The sequence below is a fragment of the Apodemus sylvaticus genome, chromosome 20 (assembly GCF_947179515.1).
Source record: "Apodemus sylvaticus chromosome 20, mApoSyl1.1, whole genome shotgun sequence".
NCBI lineage: Eukaryota > Metazoa > Chordata > Mammalia > Rodentia > Muridae > Apodemus > Apodemus sylvaticus.
In genome coordinates, this window is record NC_067491.1 from 39,608,870 (window position 1) to 39,624,220 (window position 15,351).

General features: G+C 41.1%; 1 protein-coding gene across 1 annotated transcript in view; it reads right to left on the minus strand.

Annotated features, from left to right (window-relative positions):
• Nucleotides 1-1,284: 1,284 nt before the first annotated feature.
• Ube2n (ubiquitin conjugating enzyme E2 N) overlaps nt 1,285-15,351 on the minus strand; it is a 35,237-nt gene continuing 21,170 nt past the window's right edge. Inside the window, exons 2-4 of the mRNA XM_052165241.1 lie at nt 5,608-5,854; nt 5,286-5,426; nt 1,285-4,751 (exon numbers count right to left, since the gene is read on the minus strand). Coding sequence (XP_052021201.1) covers nt 4,711-4,751; nt 5,286-5,426; nt 5,608-5,854 — 429 coding nt within the window. The 3' untranslated portion in view covers nt 1,285-4,710. The remainder of the gene's footprint in view (nt 4,752-5,285; nt 5,427-5,607; nt 5,855-15,351) is intronic.

Consider the following 15,351-nt stretch of genomic DNA (forward strand, 5'->3'; position numbering starts at 1 on the left):
AAGTTCAGAGCAGTGATTGCTGGGTGGGATTAAACAGTAATGCTATGCTAATCAATCACATGTTCAAGGCCAGCCTCGTCTAGGTATAGCCAAGACTAAAGAGACTCCAGCACCTATTTTAAGTAGTTTGTAAGTGCCTGTAAATCCAGGAGAAACTGACCTATCTGGCCTCTACAGGAAGGCACCTGCATTCACAAGCACACACAAGATGAGTTGCTATGCAGTCCTGAGATCTGAGATCAGCTAGGATGTGGTAACCCCAGCTCGGAGAGGCAGGTTGAGTGGACCTACCCTAATGACAAGGCCTAGGCAACTGCAGTAAGAGTAGTAACTGCAAACTCCTTGGCATCCCCAAACACTCTACACAAAGTCCTTTATTGATCTCAATTTCTGAGTCGGCAGCCAGGTGTGATAGATACACCTTCAACAGCCTGGGCAGCCAGGGCTACAGAGAAAACCCAGAATTTTCAGTCATACTGGATGGACTCTCCACCTGCTTCACTAAGTGTATCTTATGCCTACATACCTTGACAGAGCCAGAGATCTTACCTTTACAGAGCTTCCTAAAGTCTTCATTGTATAGCATTTTTTCTTGTTCTAGTTTGTGTAGACCTCATTTCAAATAAAATTTTATTTAAAAAAAAAAACAAAACTCTAGCAAATACACAGCAAAATCAAGCAAAGAGTAACTTCATTGTGAGGTTGAATAGATGGCTCACTGGCTAAAAAGGAACTGCCGCTTCTGCAGAGGGTCTGGGTCCTGCTCCTAACTTCCTAATACACTGGCTTACAGACTACAGTTCTAGGGATCTAATACCCCCCCTTTGGCCTCTAAGAATAGTACCACAAACATGTTGCTCATATAGACACAACACACATACATGTAAAAATTTTAAAAGTAGGATCCCTATGTCTTCCCTAAAAAGCTGTCCTGGAACTAAGTAGACCATGCTGGCCTTGAACTCACAGATCACTTACCTTTTAATACTGGGATTAACGGCATGTCACCAAACCCAGCTTCTCCCTGGTTTTTAATACCTTAAAAATCCCAGCAGTAAGATGACTGTCCTTAACTGTATTAAGCTTGTGAGGTTCTATCGTCTTGGTACTTGCCCAACTCGCACCAGAAAAGCCCCCCCCCCCCCCCCCCCCCGTTCAATCCCTGCTAACAGAAATGTGTAGAAGGAAAGGCTAACTCTCAGAACCAATACCCCAGCCTTAGTGGAGATGGAGATGAATGTGGAGGTGTGTGAGCAGAGTGCAGGAAACAGACAAACCATCACATCCAATTGGTATACGTTTTTATTGTTTTATACTTCTTTGAAATTACATTCAACACGTTTTCCTTTGACTTAAAATATAAACCCTGATACAGCTCCTTAAAAGGCGGCATGCTTCACAGCCAGATGAAGTGTTGCCCCCAGCCCCAGAACACATTCCAATGAACCAGTACATATTTCTTACGGAATAGTGGGTTAGGTACCCAATTTCTCATCTCATTGTGTAATTTGTGTGTGGATAGCTTTCCTGTGTTGTAGTCTTGAAACTTCGATTCTGCAGTAACAAAACCTGATGTAGTTATTAGATTAGCCAAGAGAACAATGCCTAAACTATCAGAGAAACAAAGCCAACCTCCTGTCCACGTCACCACTGAGGTCTACTTGGCTGACTGGTCCTTACCGAACACCAGATGGTCTTCCCCACCCTCTGGAGAAATGATGACCACAGCATCCCTGTGGTTTTAATATATCAATTTACACTGAACTTACAAGTGCATTCCTGGTCTAGTGTGAGTATTCAGTTTTACATACAGAATTCCTAAGATCTGAGCAACCAAGGAGAACTAATCTCACAGTAGAAGTGAATCACAGCAAAATAGTCAACAAAGCAGAACAAAAATTTCAAACCACAAAGCCCAGATTTACACACTAAGGCTTCAGAACTGACTTCAAGATGCCAATTTGGAAGAAGTTGGTTTTCTTTTCTCTCTGAGCTCTGGAGGCAGATTTCTGGAGGTTGGAGGAGTTTGTCTGATTTGATCGGATTAGCCTTTCCAAGAGCTGCAACTCCTGTGCTGTGGCCCATGCCTATGCTGTCCCTTCAAAGGAAAGGCCCGAACTATTAATTCACATCTCCGTCCCTAACCAGCAGACAACAGGCAAATGTTAAAATGCTTTTGTTAAGTGAATGTCTTTCTTTTGCTGGGGCTATGAAGTCAAAGCTTTGTAAGAAAACAGAATCACACATACAGAAAACAGGTGGTCTGGGAATGACTTCAACCTACTTTAAACAGGAGAATGACCTGTCATCCAGGGGCGACTGCTACTCAGCTCCTGCCAGAAGATGTCCATGCAATCTAATGTCCATCAGTCTAATTAGTGCTACACCTTCTTATTCAAATGTTACAAACGTTTTCTGTGTGACTATCCCAAGTTTCTGCAATACTGCCACTGACTGCTTTGAAGGAACAATTTTCCTGGCCAATGAAAACAGGCCCATAGGCCAGGGGAAGTTACCAGGTGTAGTTACCTTGTCCTGTTGTTTCCTCTAAGTCTTTTTAAGTCCAGGCATTAAGTAACAATTCTTGCTTCTTCCAACTAAGAGAGCAAGTTTCAAACAATGGGGGCTCAAAATCTCCAAAGAAAATGTAACACCAGGAAATTAAACTGGGAAACAGAAAGCCCAGGGCACACTAGGCCAAGGTGGGTAATGTGTGAGGGGCCAGCTAGAACTAGGGGCAGTGCTGGCTTTCAGGATGATGCTGACTGCTGAATGGTTAATTAACTTCAAGTCCTGTCAAGTTTGTTTCTTAAAATGAGAGAACTGCCTTAGCCATGGACGAAGATACACTCAGGCCAAGGATAGTAACAACTGCTGTCAGAGAGCTTAAATTTTTACATTATCAGGTTGGGCCATAAGCAATTTTATTCTAAACTTTACATTTGTTAACAAAATGCATTTATTTGGAACGATCCAGTTACCAGTTGTCAAAATCTCTTATATGCTGAAAATGTAATTTTAATAGATAATTCATCTTACAAGAACACAATAAAATAGTCTGCATTCCAAAAAAACAAAAAAACAACAAAAAAAAAACTTTATGAAGAAACCCACAACCTTACATTGCAGGAGACGAAGATTCCTGACAATACATGTTAGCATTTGCATGTACATAACTTAAAAATAACAAGAATCAGAAATTCAATGTAGAAAAAGAGGTTGGAAAGGGATTGTTTTACACAGGAAGAAAACAATTACTAACAATTAAAGGACAAAAGGAATAGCTGGGCACAGTGGCGTTTGATCCTAGCAGAGGCAGTGAGATCTCTGGGTGGAGGACAGCCATATAATAAGACTCCCTTTTCTTTAAAAAAAAAAAAGGGGGGGGGGTAGTGGTGGTGGAGGGGTTCTCATAGCAAATGCACAGGAACCGAAGAGCCAATGACTGCCTGGGTTCATTAGGTCTGCAGGACGACTCAAAACTGCCTCAGCAAAAATCAAATAATTAGGGGTTTCCTAATAGCGCAAACCAATAGTCACAGAGTTCCAGACAAGAACCAAGAGAAGAGTCATAACCTACATCTGAGACTCAAATGCAGACATGTGGATGTCAGATGTGACATGCAACTGTCCTCTTCACTGTGACTGCTGGGTATGGTCAACTTTCAAACATGGCAAGGACACTGAGGATCACCTAATTGAATCAGGTAATGTTTATTTCAAATTTCTAGGAGGTTTAAGGGGAAAAAAGTCAGATATTGATGCTTCATGCATGCTCAGGGCCAGTTTATAAATACTCACTCAGTAGAATCCTAACAAATCTGCATCAATGAAACAAACTGGGAAAATTCTCCTCTTGCCAATTTGTCACAGAGAGGACTAAAACAGAACGTTCCATCTATTTTAATTTTAAATACGATTGTCACATTGGGAAAGCGAAATAAACACAGTAAAATAAACTGTACAAAGGCAAAGTAGAATAACAAAAAATATTTTACTAAAACATAAGATTTACAGAAGTTTCCAGACAAGCCATACAAAATGGTCACAAGCTTTTTCTTCGTCTTTTGGGGGTAGGGGTGGGGGACGGAGGATCTAAACTTGACAGCAAAGTCACAATATTATTAGTGAGGACTGTGGTGTTTTATTTAATGTTCCCATTTTGGTTCCGACAATCAAGCTTGTCCATCTACAGCGTCTAAAGTTAGACTTGGCTAGAGAGCATATTCTAAAAAACCGGTTAGCTGCATTAACCACTGCAGTTAGATCCTTTAAGGGGGGAGGGGAAAGGAGGCCATAAAATTAAAATAAAGCTACTTTCCCCCTAAAAAAATAAAATAAAAACGCCCACATCCCTGGCAGCTAACCCTGACAACTAATCTCCATTCACAGTGCCTTGTACTTTAACCATGATGGGGAGAGGGGTCAAAGCAGAGAGGCCTGCTTCTCAGCGTCTCAGCAACCGGATGATACTTCTAGCCTCTGCTCATGCTTTACAACAGTGAATCAGGACAAGACAGATTTGCTAATGTGCATGTAATCACCAAAGATGAAGATGCCTGGGCTTTTATTTTGTAATGTTTCTAAGACTGTGTCCATTAAATGCAAACAAAAAAACAAAAAAAAAACAAAAAAAAAAAAACAAAAAAAAAAAAAAAAGGAAGAAGTCTTGGCAGAACAGGAGAAGTGGTGTACACTTGATCGATCGACTTAAATATTGTTCATGGCATATAGCCTAGTCCATGCTCTCGCTGTAGACAAAAACAAATATGCAGCTGTTAGTTTCTTTCCAAACAAGATATATATCCTCCTAAATTCATGCCATCTCCTATAAACTGGATCAGGTCAGTTTTCTGAATGCCTTACTACCAAAACAGTACAAGTAATTAGAAAGGGGCTTTGTTTGTTTTATAAGACTCTCACTATATAGACCAGCGTAGTTTAAACCTTTCATAAAATTCAACAGATGGAAAAGTTCTTTCATTTCTGAATAGATATGTCCCCTCACTAATTTTGTTATAGCAGGAAGAAGTCTGATGATTCCATATTCTCTATAAGTAGCTATATTCTTTAAGTAGACCATAAAAATAGCTCACAATAGTTACCAAGTTTTCTAGTATCTTCACATACTACCAGTACAGTAGTCATTATTGTTAGATACATGTGGTTAAACAATGCAAAATGTCCTTGTATATTTTTACATAACGTGAGCTTGTAATCAAAGCACAGCTGGTAAGCGCCTGTGTTGAAAGCAGAAGCAGGGGAGGAGAAGAGGTATGAAGTACCTGTCTCTATGGCTTGGGCTTCGTTGGTCTTCCACTGCTCGGCTACATCATTGGCTAATGGATCATCTGGATTAGGAGCACTTAACAAAGCCTGGATTGATAGCAGAACTGTTCGGATCTGCAGTGCTGGGGACCACTTATCTATGAAGGTAACAGGCCCAGTATATGATAAAGCATGGACAAAGGCCCAGAACTGCTGCGCTTCCCTCCCACACATTCTGGCGCGTTAGCATACCGTGACATTACAATGACATTCTAAATGTGGAATGCTTAGGACAGAAAGGACATGTTAATAAAGCACGGGGTGACAAACAACACTTACCTTTCAAAATATCTAAACATATTCTTCCCAACTTGTCTACATTAGGATGATAAATTTTGGTCATGAAACGTACTTTAGGTGCTGCCATTGGGTATTCTTCTGGAAGGAATAGTTCAAGTTTAAAAGTCCCTCCCTCAAAGGGGGAATCCTGGGGGCCAGCAATGACCACATGAAAATAACGGGCGTTGCTCTCATCTGGTTCTGCTTTAATGCCAGGAACTGGTTCTGCCAGCAAACGCTGGGTTTCCTACAACAGAAAAACAAGCATACCCATGAAACAAATGTCATTTCACTAGATACCAAAATTAAAATTAGGAAGTTCATCTTTTGAAATTAGATATAACACAATCTCCCAGTGACACATAATCTTCACATAAAATGTGAAACTCAAAAGAATCTGACTTCTGTGTGCCATAATAATGCACACACCCAAAACAATAAAGGAATAGAAGGCTTTATGGCGGGCATGATGTACTTTAATCCCAGTAGAGGTAGGTGGAGCTCTGAGTTTGAGGCCAACCTGGCCTACAAAGTAAGTTCCTGGACAGCCAAGCTGCCAGGACTATGTAGGAAAACCCCATTTCCAAAATACACCAGACCTTTCATATAACAACAACCAACTGAATATAACTGCAGGAGATTATCAAATTCTAGATTAGATTAAGGGCACTGATTGCTCTTCCAGAGGTCCTGAGTTCAATTCCCAGCAACCACATGGTGGCTCACAACCATCTATAATGTGATCTGATGCCCTCTTCGGATGTATTTAAAGACAGCTACACTGTACTCATATACGTAAAATAAATAAATCTTAAAAAAAAAAAAAACACAAAAAAAACAAGCCATTGAACTCTTCTAAAAAAATTAGGTCATTCTTTGTAGTCCGGGGCAGATGAGGTCTAGAATCCTCAATAATACCAAAATGTCTGGATGCTCAAGTCTCTTACATAAAATAATACAGTATCTAAACTACAGAAATCTTCCTGTATGTTTCAAACCATCTCTAGATGACTTGCAGTGCTTAATACAGTGGGAATGTTATGTAAGTAGCAATACACAAAATAGGGAAGAATGACAAAATTCTTGTTCCATAAAGATAACACTTTGCCATAGGACTTTCCAACTGCATCTGGTGGAACCATGGACACAGCGCTATCACAGAGGTGCTGCAGAAAAGAACAAGCCTAGGAAACTGGGTGTGGCAGCAACGGCTCATACACCCTTGGATCCCAGTGCTTAGGCAGAGGCAAGCACATCTCTGAGCTCAAGGTCAGCCACAGCTATATAGCTAAAATCCTGTCTTTGAGGAGGAAGAATCAAGAACACCTCCAGGGTGCTTAAATGGGAGCAAGAGACAGAAGATGGAGGAAAAGAAGGCAGTGTGTACAGGCAAATGCTGGAAGACTCTAAAACTGACAATCTCTGAAGGGCCTTTAATGCTCTCCAATAATTATACCACATACTATTTTTCCACAACTCTCTTGAAACCCCTAAATGTCTATCTTCATCCTGCTTCTAACTGAAGCTCTGCTTCCTATTTCATGAGAAGGCATACATCCTTTCCGTTTCCATGATGGCATCTGCACATGTCCCCGCCTCTGTACCGTGTACCCTGACTCTGAACTACAAGAGAATAGCTCTTTCTCCCTGAGCACAGCCCTTTCCTCACCTTCCCCAAACATCACTCCAACACCTCTCCAGAGTCAGTCTTTTCCTTTTTGGACCTTTCCCAAATCATACACATTCTCTTTTATTTTTACTAATAAGAGGGAACCAGGCCTGGACTAACCAAGCTGGCTCTCCTGACAGATTGTTATAAAATGAAGCCAAGCTAACCACTTGTCATCTTCTGCCGTGTCATGATACAGCACAAAAGGACTGAGCTGACCGATCTTGCACTATCAACCTCTAAAACTCTTTTCTTTGTGAGCACCCAGCTTTAACAATTTAGTACAATGGAAAAAGAGTAACATAGCAATCCAATTTAACCTAATCTAAACTTAACTTTCTGACACACACCCCCCCCATCCCCACAGCCAAATTTTCCCCAAGTCAGTAGATCCATCACTGACTGGTCATCTCCCATAGGTTATGTATCTAGCCTGACTTTAACTACTTGAAAAACCCAAAGGCTCCCTGTAGTAAAGATCAGAAGCAAACAGACTGTGTGTACCCCCTAGGTTGGTTCTCCAGCAAAGACAAAAAGGGTCCAGAAGTCTACCTAGGAGCATACAGTGTCTCACCACGCCCACCCCTCTGGTCAAGTCTCCACAAACTCTAACTGGCAGACTAAATAAATAACCTCCTAAGTCTATCCCAGGCTTCCAACCTAGACCTTGCTATCTTGTACTTCCTGGTTCTACCTTCTACATTTATTTAAAAGTCAGAGCCTTGCAATGGACTCCTGTACTCTGCCTACCTTTCCAGTTTACCTTCATCTATCCCCATACCCTGGCTTCTGTTCAAGCCCATTTGGTCTCCTGACAGTTCCTCAACCTACCAGACACTATTTCCACCTCAAAGACCACTCTTGTCCTTTTTCCCCAGGACAAACCAAAAAGGGACCCTAGCCTTTTTTTAAGGGGAAAAAATGTTAAAGATCAGCAAAGGGTCAGAGAAATAAATAACAATGGCAAATTTTCAATTTTGGCCTTTTCTCAACTTTGTTTTATCCCGTTTCCATGAAAAGGCTAAAAAGAGGGGACAGGATCCAAGAACCTAAGTAACCACCACTCTCAGATTATACATAGGAGCAGCTATTTAAAGCTCTAACAAGCTACCCAGAGTACCTCCAAGATCAGATCCTAAAATAGCTCAGGAATCACTGTGCGTTGTCAAGTTACACATTCACACTCTTGCCATGCAGGGTTCCAGGCCAGCTACACAGCCAGACCCTGTCTCAAAAACCAAAAAGTATGTATGATGATCATGAAATTTTACTGGAATACACACCGTGGTTTAGTTTTTAGATGTATAAAACATCCCTCTCAAGTTGACACAAATTTGACACAATGAACAGATAATTTTATCTGATGAAGCACTCTTCATTTCCCAAACTTAGCATAAATTGTGAGACTAGAAAACCCTAACACCAATGTCTGGAATCTGTACCCAGAGTAGTAAGAAGGGAAGGAAAAAGATTAACAGTGAGGGTTAGGGTCTTACAGTGCTTCTGTCATAAAGACAGTAAGACAGTAAAGTACAGTGTGGTTTCTTTAAGTGACAAAGATGAAGTTCCTACTGCTTTACTTGTTTAACTGTTTCTGAGCAAGCCCGCTGTTTATATTTCATATAGGTATGGTACTTCCCCCTTGCACACAATTTGTCTTCACACAGCTGCAGTTATCCTTGGTCAACCCCAATCAAGAAATATCAGTTGTTGGGCCAGTGAGTCGGTCCAGCAGGTACAACTTGGCACACAACCCTGACAGCCTGAGTTCTACCATCAAAGCCCTCTGACCTCCTCCACACAGGTGCGGGTGGTTCTTGCTTCCACCCTTTTTCCTACAAAAACCAAGTAATAATTGCCAAAATAGTAAATGGTAACTCTCACAAGTGATTGATTTATAAAAGTTTTGTTTGTTCTTTTCTTTTTCTTTCTTTCTTTTTTTTTTTTTTACTTTAATTTTTTGGATAGTCTCAACATGTAACTCCTGGAATTCATTATGTAGACCTGGCTGGCCTCAAACACAAGATCTGCCCCTGTCACTAGAGTACTAGAATCACAGGCAGGCACCACCACTCCTGGCTTTGATTACGTTTTACTATGCACCTTTCACCCAGTCAGAGGGCACCCCGCCCCCACGATCTGGTCATTTAGCTATAGCATAATAACATCTCACACTGCCGCACACCTAGATGTGGATTAGCCTTTATCCAGTATATCCAACAAAAATAACTCTACTGGTCCACTGGTCACTAAGTGTCCATGCACTACCAGTCCTGGCTACTAGACTGACAACCTGTGCTCAAATAATCCTCATTCTGCTTAATGACAGCACCAGAGTGAAGCCTAAAATTTATGAATGCCAAAGGGAATGTGTAAGACATTTTTTCTCCTCAGACCTGGAGTCTCCTTGCTGAGCTCTGATTGCCAGCACCCATACCAGGTATCTATCTCACAACCATCTCTATTTCCGGGGGCTCCAATTCCCTCTTCGGGGCTTTGTGGATGCCTCGTGCATGCAGACAAATGTACAAATATAGTAAATTATAAACAAATCCTTTAAAAAAAGAAAAAATCATGTTTCCCTTTAACGAAAAGGAAAAGGCTGTGCTGCAGGTGATGCTGAGAGGGCTCGGCTGACTTGTAGGAGCCCTTTGGTCCCCAGCACCACTTAACCTAACTGGGCATGGTTATAACCCAGCACTATCCTTGACCCAAACCAGGAATGTAGAGGGGAGAGAAAGCACTGACAGGGAAAGGTCTTGATTTCAGCAACTTTTAGGATTTTTTTTTTTTTTAAAACTGTGCGCTTTAAAAAAAAAAACTTGCAATTTAAGGTTGTTTTTGTTTGTTTGTTTTGGATTGGCTTTCTCTGTGTGGCTGCCCTAGTACAAACTCTGTAGACCAGGCCTCCCTTGAATTTACAAAGATCTGTCTGCCTTTGCCTCCTGAGTGCTGAGATTAAAAGCATGTACCACCACTGCCCAGCTAAAACAAAAAATTTTAACCTATAAATAAAATTTTTTAAGAAAAAGAAATCTGAGCTGGGTGTGGTAGTGCACGCCTGTAATCTCAGCACTTGGGAGGCAAATCCTGGTCTACAGAGTGAGTTCCAGGACAGCCAGGACTACACAGAGAAACCCTGTCTTGAAAAACAAACAAGGAGGGGAGGGGGGGAGAGAGAGAGAGAGAGACAGAGAGAGAGAGAGAGAGAGAGAGAGAGAGACAGAGACAGAGACAGAGAGAGACAGAGAGACAGAGAGACAGAGACTGCACGTCACACTTCACATTATGTCATGTACAGAAACTGCAATACTTATTTAAGACACATTTGAACCTGTGGTCATGTCTTTAATCTCAGCACTTTGGAGCAAAAGAAGCCAGAACTCTTGAATTTGAGAGCAGCCTGGTCCACAGAGTGAGTTCCAGGACAGGCAGTCTGGGCTACACAGAGAAACCCTGTCTCATAGTATTTGTATTTCATTTTGAGACAGGAAGTCATAGACCAAGCTTTTTGAGCTGGAGCTCAAGAAAAAAATCCACCTGCTTCTGTCTCCCAAGTGCTGGAATTAAAACTGTGCATCATAATAATTGGCAGAATAGTATTTTTAAACATGCCTCTACCAACTACCAAGTAAGTCAATATCCCCTTTCTTAAAATAGTAATTTTTGTAAAAAGGATAAATTTATATTTTTCATTTAACCCAAAATGCTACCTCAACATGTCATCAATATATAATGGCTAACAGAAAATTTGAACCTTTTTTCACACTGAGCCTTCACAAGTCCAGCTTTTAATCTACACTGAACACATGTATCAATTTCAACTGCTCCACAGCCATAGAAGCTAGCACCTACAGAGTAAAAAACAAGAGACGTTTATTACTGATAGGTCATTAAGAGCAAGTTAACTTCATATATGTGGGTAAATTTTTGTAGAGCAACTTTATCACTGTTTTCTACTCAAAAATACTCTGTAAGTAATATAAGAAGATATGGAATCATATAGGTCTGATATAGGTCATGAAGGCTCTCTGCCAGTCCCTTTAGGTCAGAATTGCTGTCTGCTGCAATCAAAACATTGTGTAAAAATGATGTCTTGGGTTTTAAAAAACAGAAAAAGCAAGGCACCTAACTACATGATGAAATACTGGCTAATCACCAAGAAACCATTTTAATTCTTCCAGTGAACACCACCCTCTAGTGGACATAAGACATCAACAGAGTAGACAAAAACATAAAATACTCTTTAAAATGTTATTTTACTCCAATAGGTGAAGTCTTTTTTTTTTCCTCTCTTCAAATTGTACCATATGGTCACTTCTCTAAGCTAAGATTGGCACTAATGTCAAAGTCCTTAAAGGGGGCCCATTCTGATCCAGACTTCAAATGCACCTTTTTAAGAGTTTAAGAAAACTAATGTGGGTTGGAGTGATGGCTCAGCAGTTAAGAGTACTGACTGCTCTTCTGAAGGTCCTGAGTTCAAATCTCACAACCACATGGTGGCTCACAACCATCCATAATGAGATCTGATGCCCTCTTCTGGGTGTCTGAAGACAACTACAGTGTACTTACATATAATAAATCTTAAAAAAAAAAAAAAAAAAAAAAGGTAAGAAAACTAATGCAAGCAATCAAGCAAACTAAGCCAGGCCTCATGTCTCTGTATGCTGCTGCCTTCTTTGCCTCCTATAATCCCAGAAGCCACTGGCCCAAGGGGACCCTTTGATTGTGCTTATCCAAAAATCAAAAGAAAATGGTTTACAACACACTCTCCTTCTCCTCTACCCTCTGGAATTCGGGGTTGCCATATTCAAAGGAGGGGAGAGGGGAGGTTACCAAGCACTAAATTTGAGATTTTAATATAGTGTAAGGCTTTTTGTCAAAAAGCCTTATGCGGCTCAGTTGGTAGAGCACTCTTCTTGGCATGCAAGGAGCTCTAAGCTCAATCCCTAACACCATATATGCCAGAAGATAGAGACAAGAAAACAAGAATTCAAGGTCATCCTTAGCCACAAAGTGAACTGAAGGGTCAGTCTAGGATAGAGAACTTGTCTCCAAAGAAAAATTCCATAGAAATTCAAAGAACCATAGAAAAGGCCCTGGGTCCATTCTACCAGTAAGTAGCAAGCAGGTAAAAAAGAAATTCTACTCCACTTAGGAATGCTAAGCAACAGGGGAGGGGGGAGCAGATGCTACTTATGGGTTAGAAATGGACACTTCTGTGACGTTCTGAAAGGCTAAGCAGAGATGCATAATCAGGTTGTTTCTCAGGTCTGCACACAGAAGGAAAACCTCTCCTGGATTTCCGCTTTCCCGCTCTTTCCCATCACTCAAGTTAGCACAAGGGCTTTGGCTTACTTGCCCTACCTACTCTATCTGATGACAAGAACCCCAGCTAGTAATGACAGTGAGTGCAAAATTGGAAACCTCTACCTCAAAACACATTTAAAGGCAGACATGGTATCTTCTGCCTGCAATCCCAGCATTCGGGAAAAGCTCAGGCGTGAAGATTTTAAACAGTGAGGCCAGCCTGAGAGGGGGTAGAGGAAGAAAGAGGAGCAGAGAGTAATTAGCATTTAAGGTTAATCCAACCACTGACCAAAGGGAAAATATCTTAATAAAATGTCCCTGTAAGTTAGGCTTAATTTTTTAATTTCCTTATCTACTATCTCCCAAATAAGCACACCTAACACACCCATGCTTAGAGTTTACACATACCTGTTAGCTCCCTAAGGATAAGCACACAAGCACTGTTAACAGATAAGAATGAAGACAGTGATCCATGCCAAAAGATGTTCTCCATGAATTAACACACTCAATCCGCATACTCACTCAATAAAGGTGGAACAAAGGTAACCAGCTGGAAAAGAACCAAAGTAGGAAACAGCAGAGCCAAGACTGGATGCAGGCGTTGGGCTCTAGTCCACCTGGTTTCTTAATCTCTATAGTACAGACAGGCAAATAATTGACAGGGAACTAAAAGGTCCAACTGGTCTGCTGGGGCAATAAGGAGCACTCGAGTTAAGAAAGGGCTACTCAGCAGGATGGTGGTGGCGTACAACTGTAATCCTAGCACTCTGGGAGGCAGAGGCAGGCGGATTTCTGAGTTCGAGGCCAGCCTGGTCTACAGAGTGAGTTCCAGGACAGCCAGAGCTACACAGAGAATCCCCCCCCCCCAAAAAAAAAGAAAGGGCTACTTTTAGACCTTTATTCACCAGTTCATGAAAGAAGTACATTTAAGCAATAAATGTCACTTTTCTTCCATTTTACTGAGAAGGTACAGTTTATTAACACAAATGAAAGACAGGGAAAGAATCTTTGGTTGAAATATGCTATACTAATCATACTGACTTCGAATTATCTATTATAATTTCAAAACAGCAAACCATTTGCCCATTTTTGATATTCCACAAACCCATGACTTTATACTATATAATGAAGTCTCAACTTTTTGTTCTTTTGAGGCACGGTCTCACCCTCTAACTCTAGAGGACCCATAGAACTATGTAAACCTGGCTAGCACGGAATGTGGAGATGCACCTGCCTCTGCCAGTGCTTCCTGGAGTGCCCAAAAGACTGGACCCCTCTTTCCTAGAACGCTCTACACACACTGACCTTACAGTCATGGCAGCCCTCCTTCCTGTCAGTCTTTGAGGTCACAGGTGTGAACTATGGTGCTCTGATTTCAGACAGTAGAATGTAAAACACATGTCTCTCCCCGTCTTCCTTCCCTCCCTTCTCTAAGGAAGGGTAGAGGTTAGTTTCTGCAGTTTGGAGGTTGACCATTAACTGTATTGCTGCACACACGTGAAGACCTGAGATTGTCTCCCCGGCACCCATATAAAAATATATCACTATTCCCAGAGTTAGATTTGCTAGTCTTGGAAGGTTCATTTCAGAACTTGAATATCAACGGTCTTAACAGAAGTTGTAAAAAGCTATGACCAGATTAGGACTCTTGCTGATTGATTCCTAAAGATATATTAAGCTTCACGGCAAATAAGTACTTTAAACCTCCATCTTTTTGTTTTCTGGAAGGCTTCCAAATAGTAATACCACAGTTTAAGATGTATACCCTACTCATTCATAAAACACCCACAAAACTTTTTTTTTTTAATTTATTTATTTTTATTTTTTGGTTTTTCAAGACAGGGTTTCTCTGTGTAGTCCTGGCTGTCCTGGAACTCACTCTATAAACCAGGCTGGCCTCGAACTCAGAAATCCACCTGCCTCTGCCTCCCAAGTGATGGGATTACAGGTGTGCCACAAAACTCTTGATGGTAACACTGTCCTTCAAATATATCCAGCTCTGAAATTAAATTCAAGGCAGTTAACTGACTCCATTTTCATTTTCTCTAGTTCCTAATTGGGTGGGTGAGGTAACAAAAACACTTAACATTCCTTTTTTGGGGGGTGGAGGGAATCGGGTCTCACCGTGTAGCCCTATATGTCCTAGAACTCACTATATAAAGAAAGACCATACTGGCTTCTGCCTCCCTGGTGCTGAAAATAGAGGTATGCACTACCACACCCAGTTGAACTTATTTTTATAATTTCAAAACTTAAAACTCAAAACATAAAGAAATAAGACTTTAGCTGGATGCAAATGCCTTTAATCCCAGTGCTAAGGGGATAGAGGCAGTCGGATTTCTTGAGGCCAGCCTGGTCTAGAATGTGTTCTAGTACAACCATGCAGAGAAGCCCTGTCTCAAAAAACAAAAAAGACCTCAGTAATTTGCATTCAATTTTTCTACTTCTAATAAACTGTGGTCGGGCAGTGGTGGCGCATGCCGTTAATCTCAGCACTTGGGAGGCTAAGGCAGGTAGGTGGATTGCTGAGTTCAAGGCCAGCCTGGTCTACAGGGTGAGTTCCAGGACAGCCAGGGCTACAAAAACAAAAACGAAAAAACAAAAATAAAAAAATGTGTCTCAGGAACAATTTTACCAATACTGGTATCCCCAAAGCCTAAATGAAAGTTTAAGAAATAAAATACAATATTTTTTTTCTTTCAAAACAGAAGCGTAGGCCCAGCTACAGATGACCAGAACTGGGCCTGCTAATATCTTGTAGTATA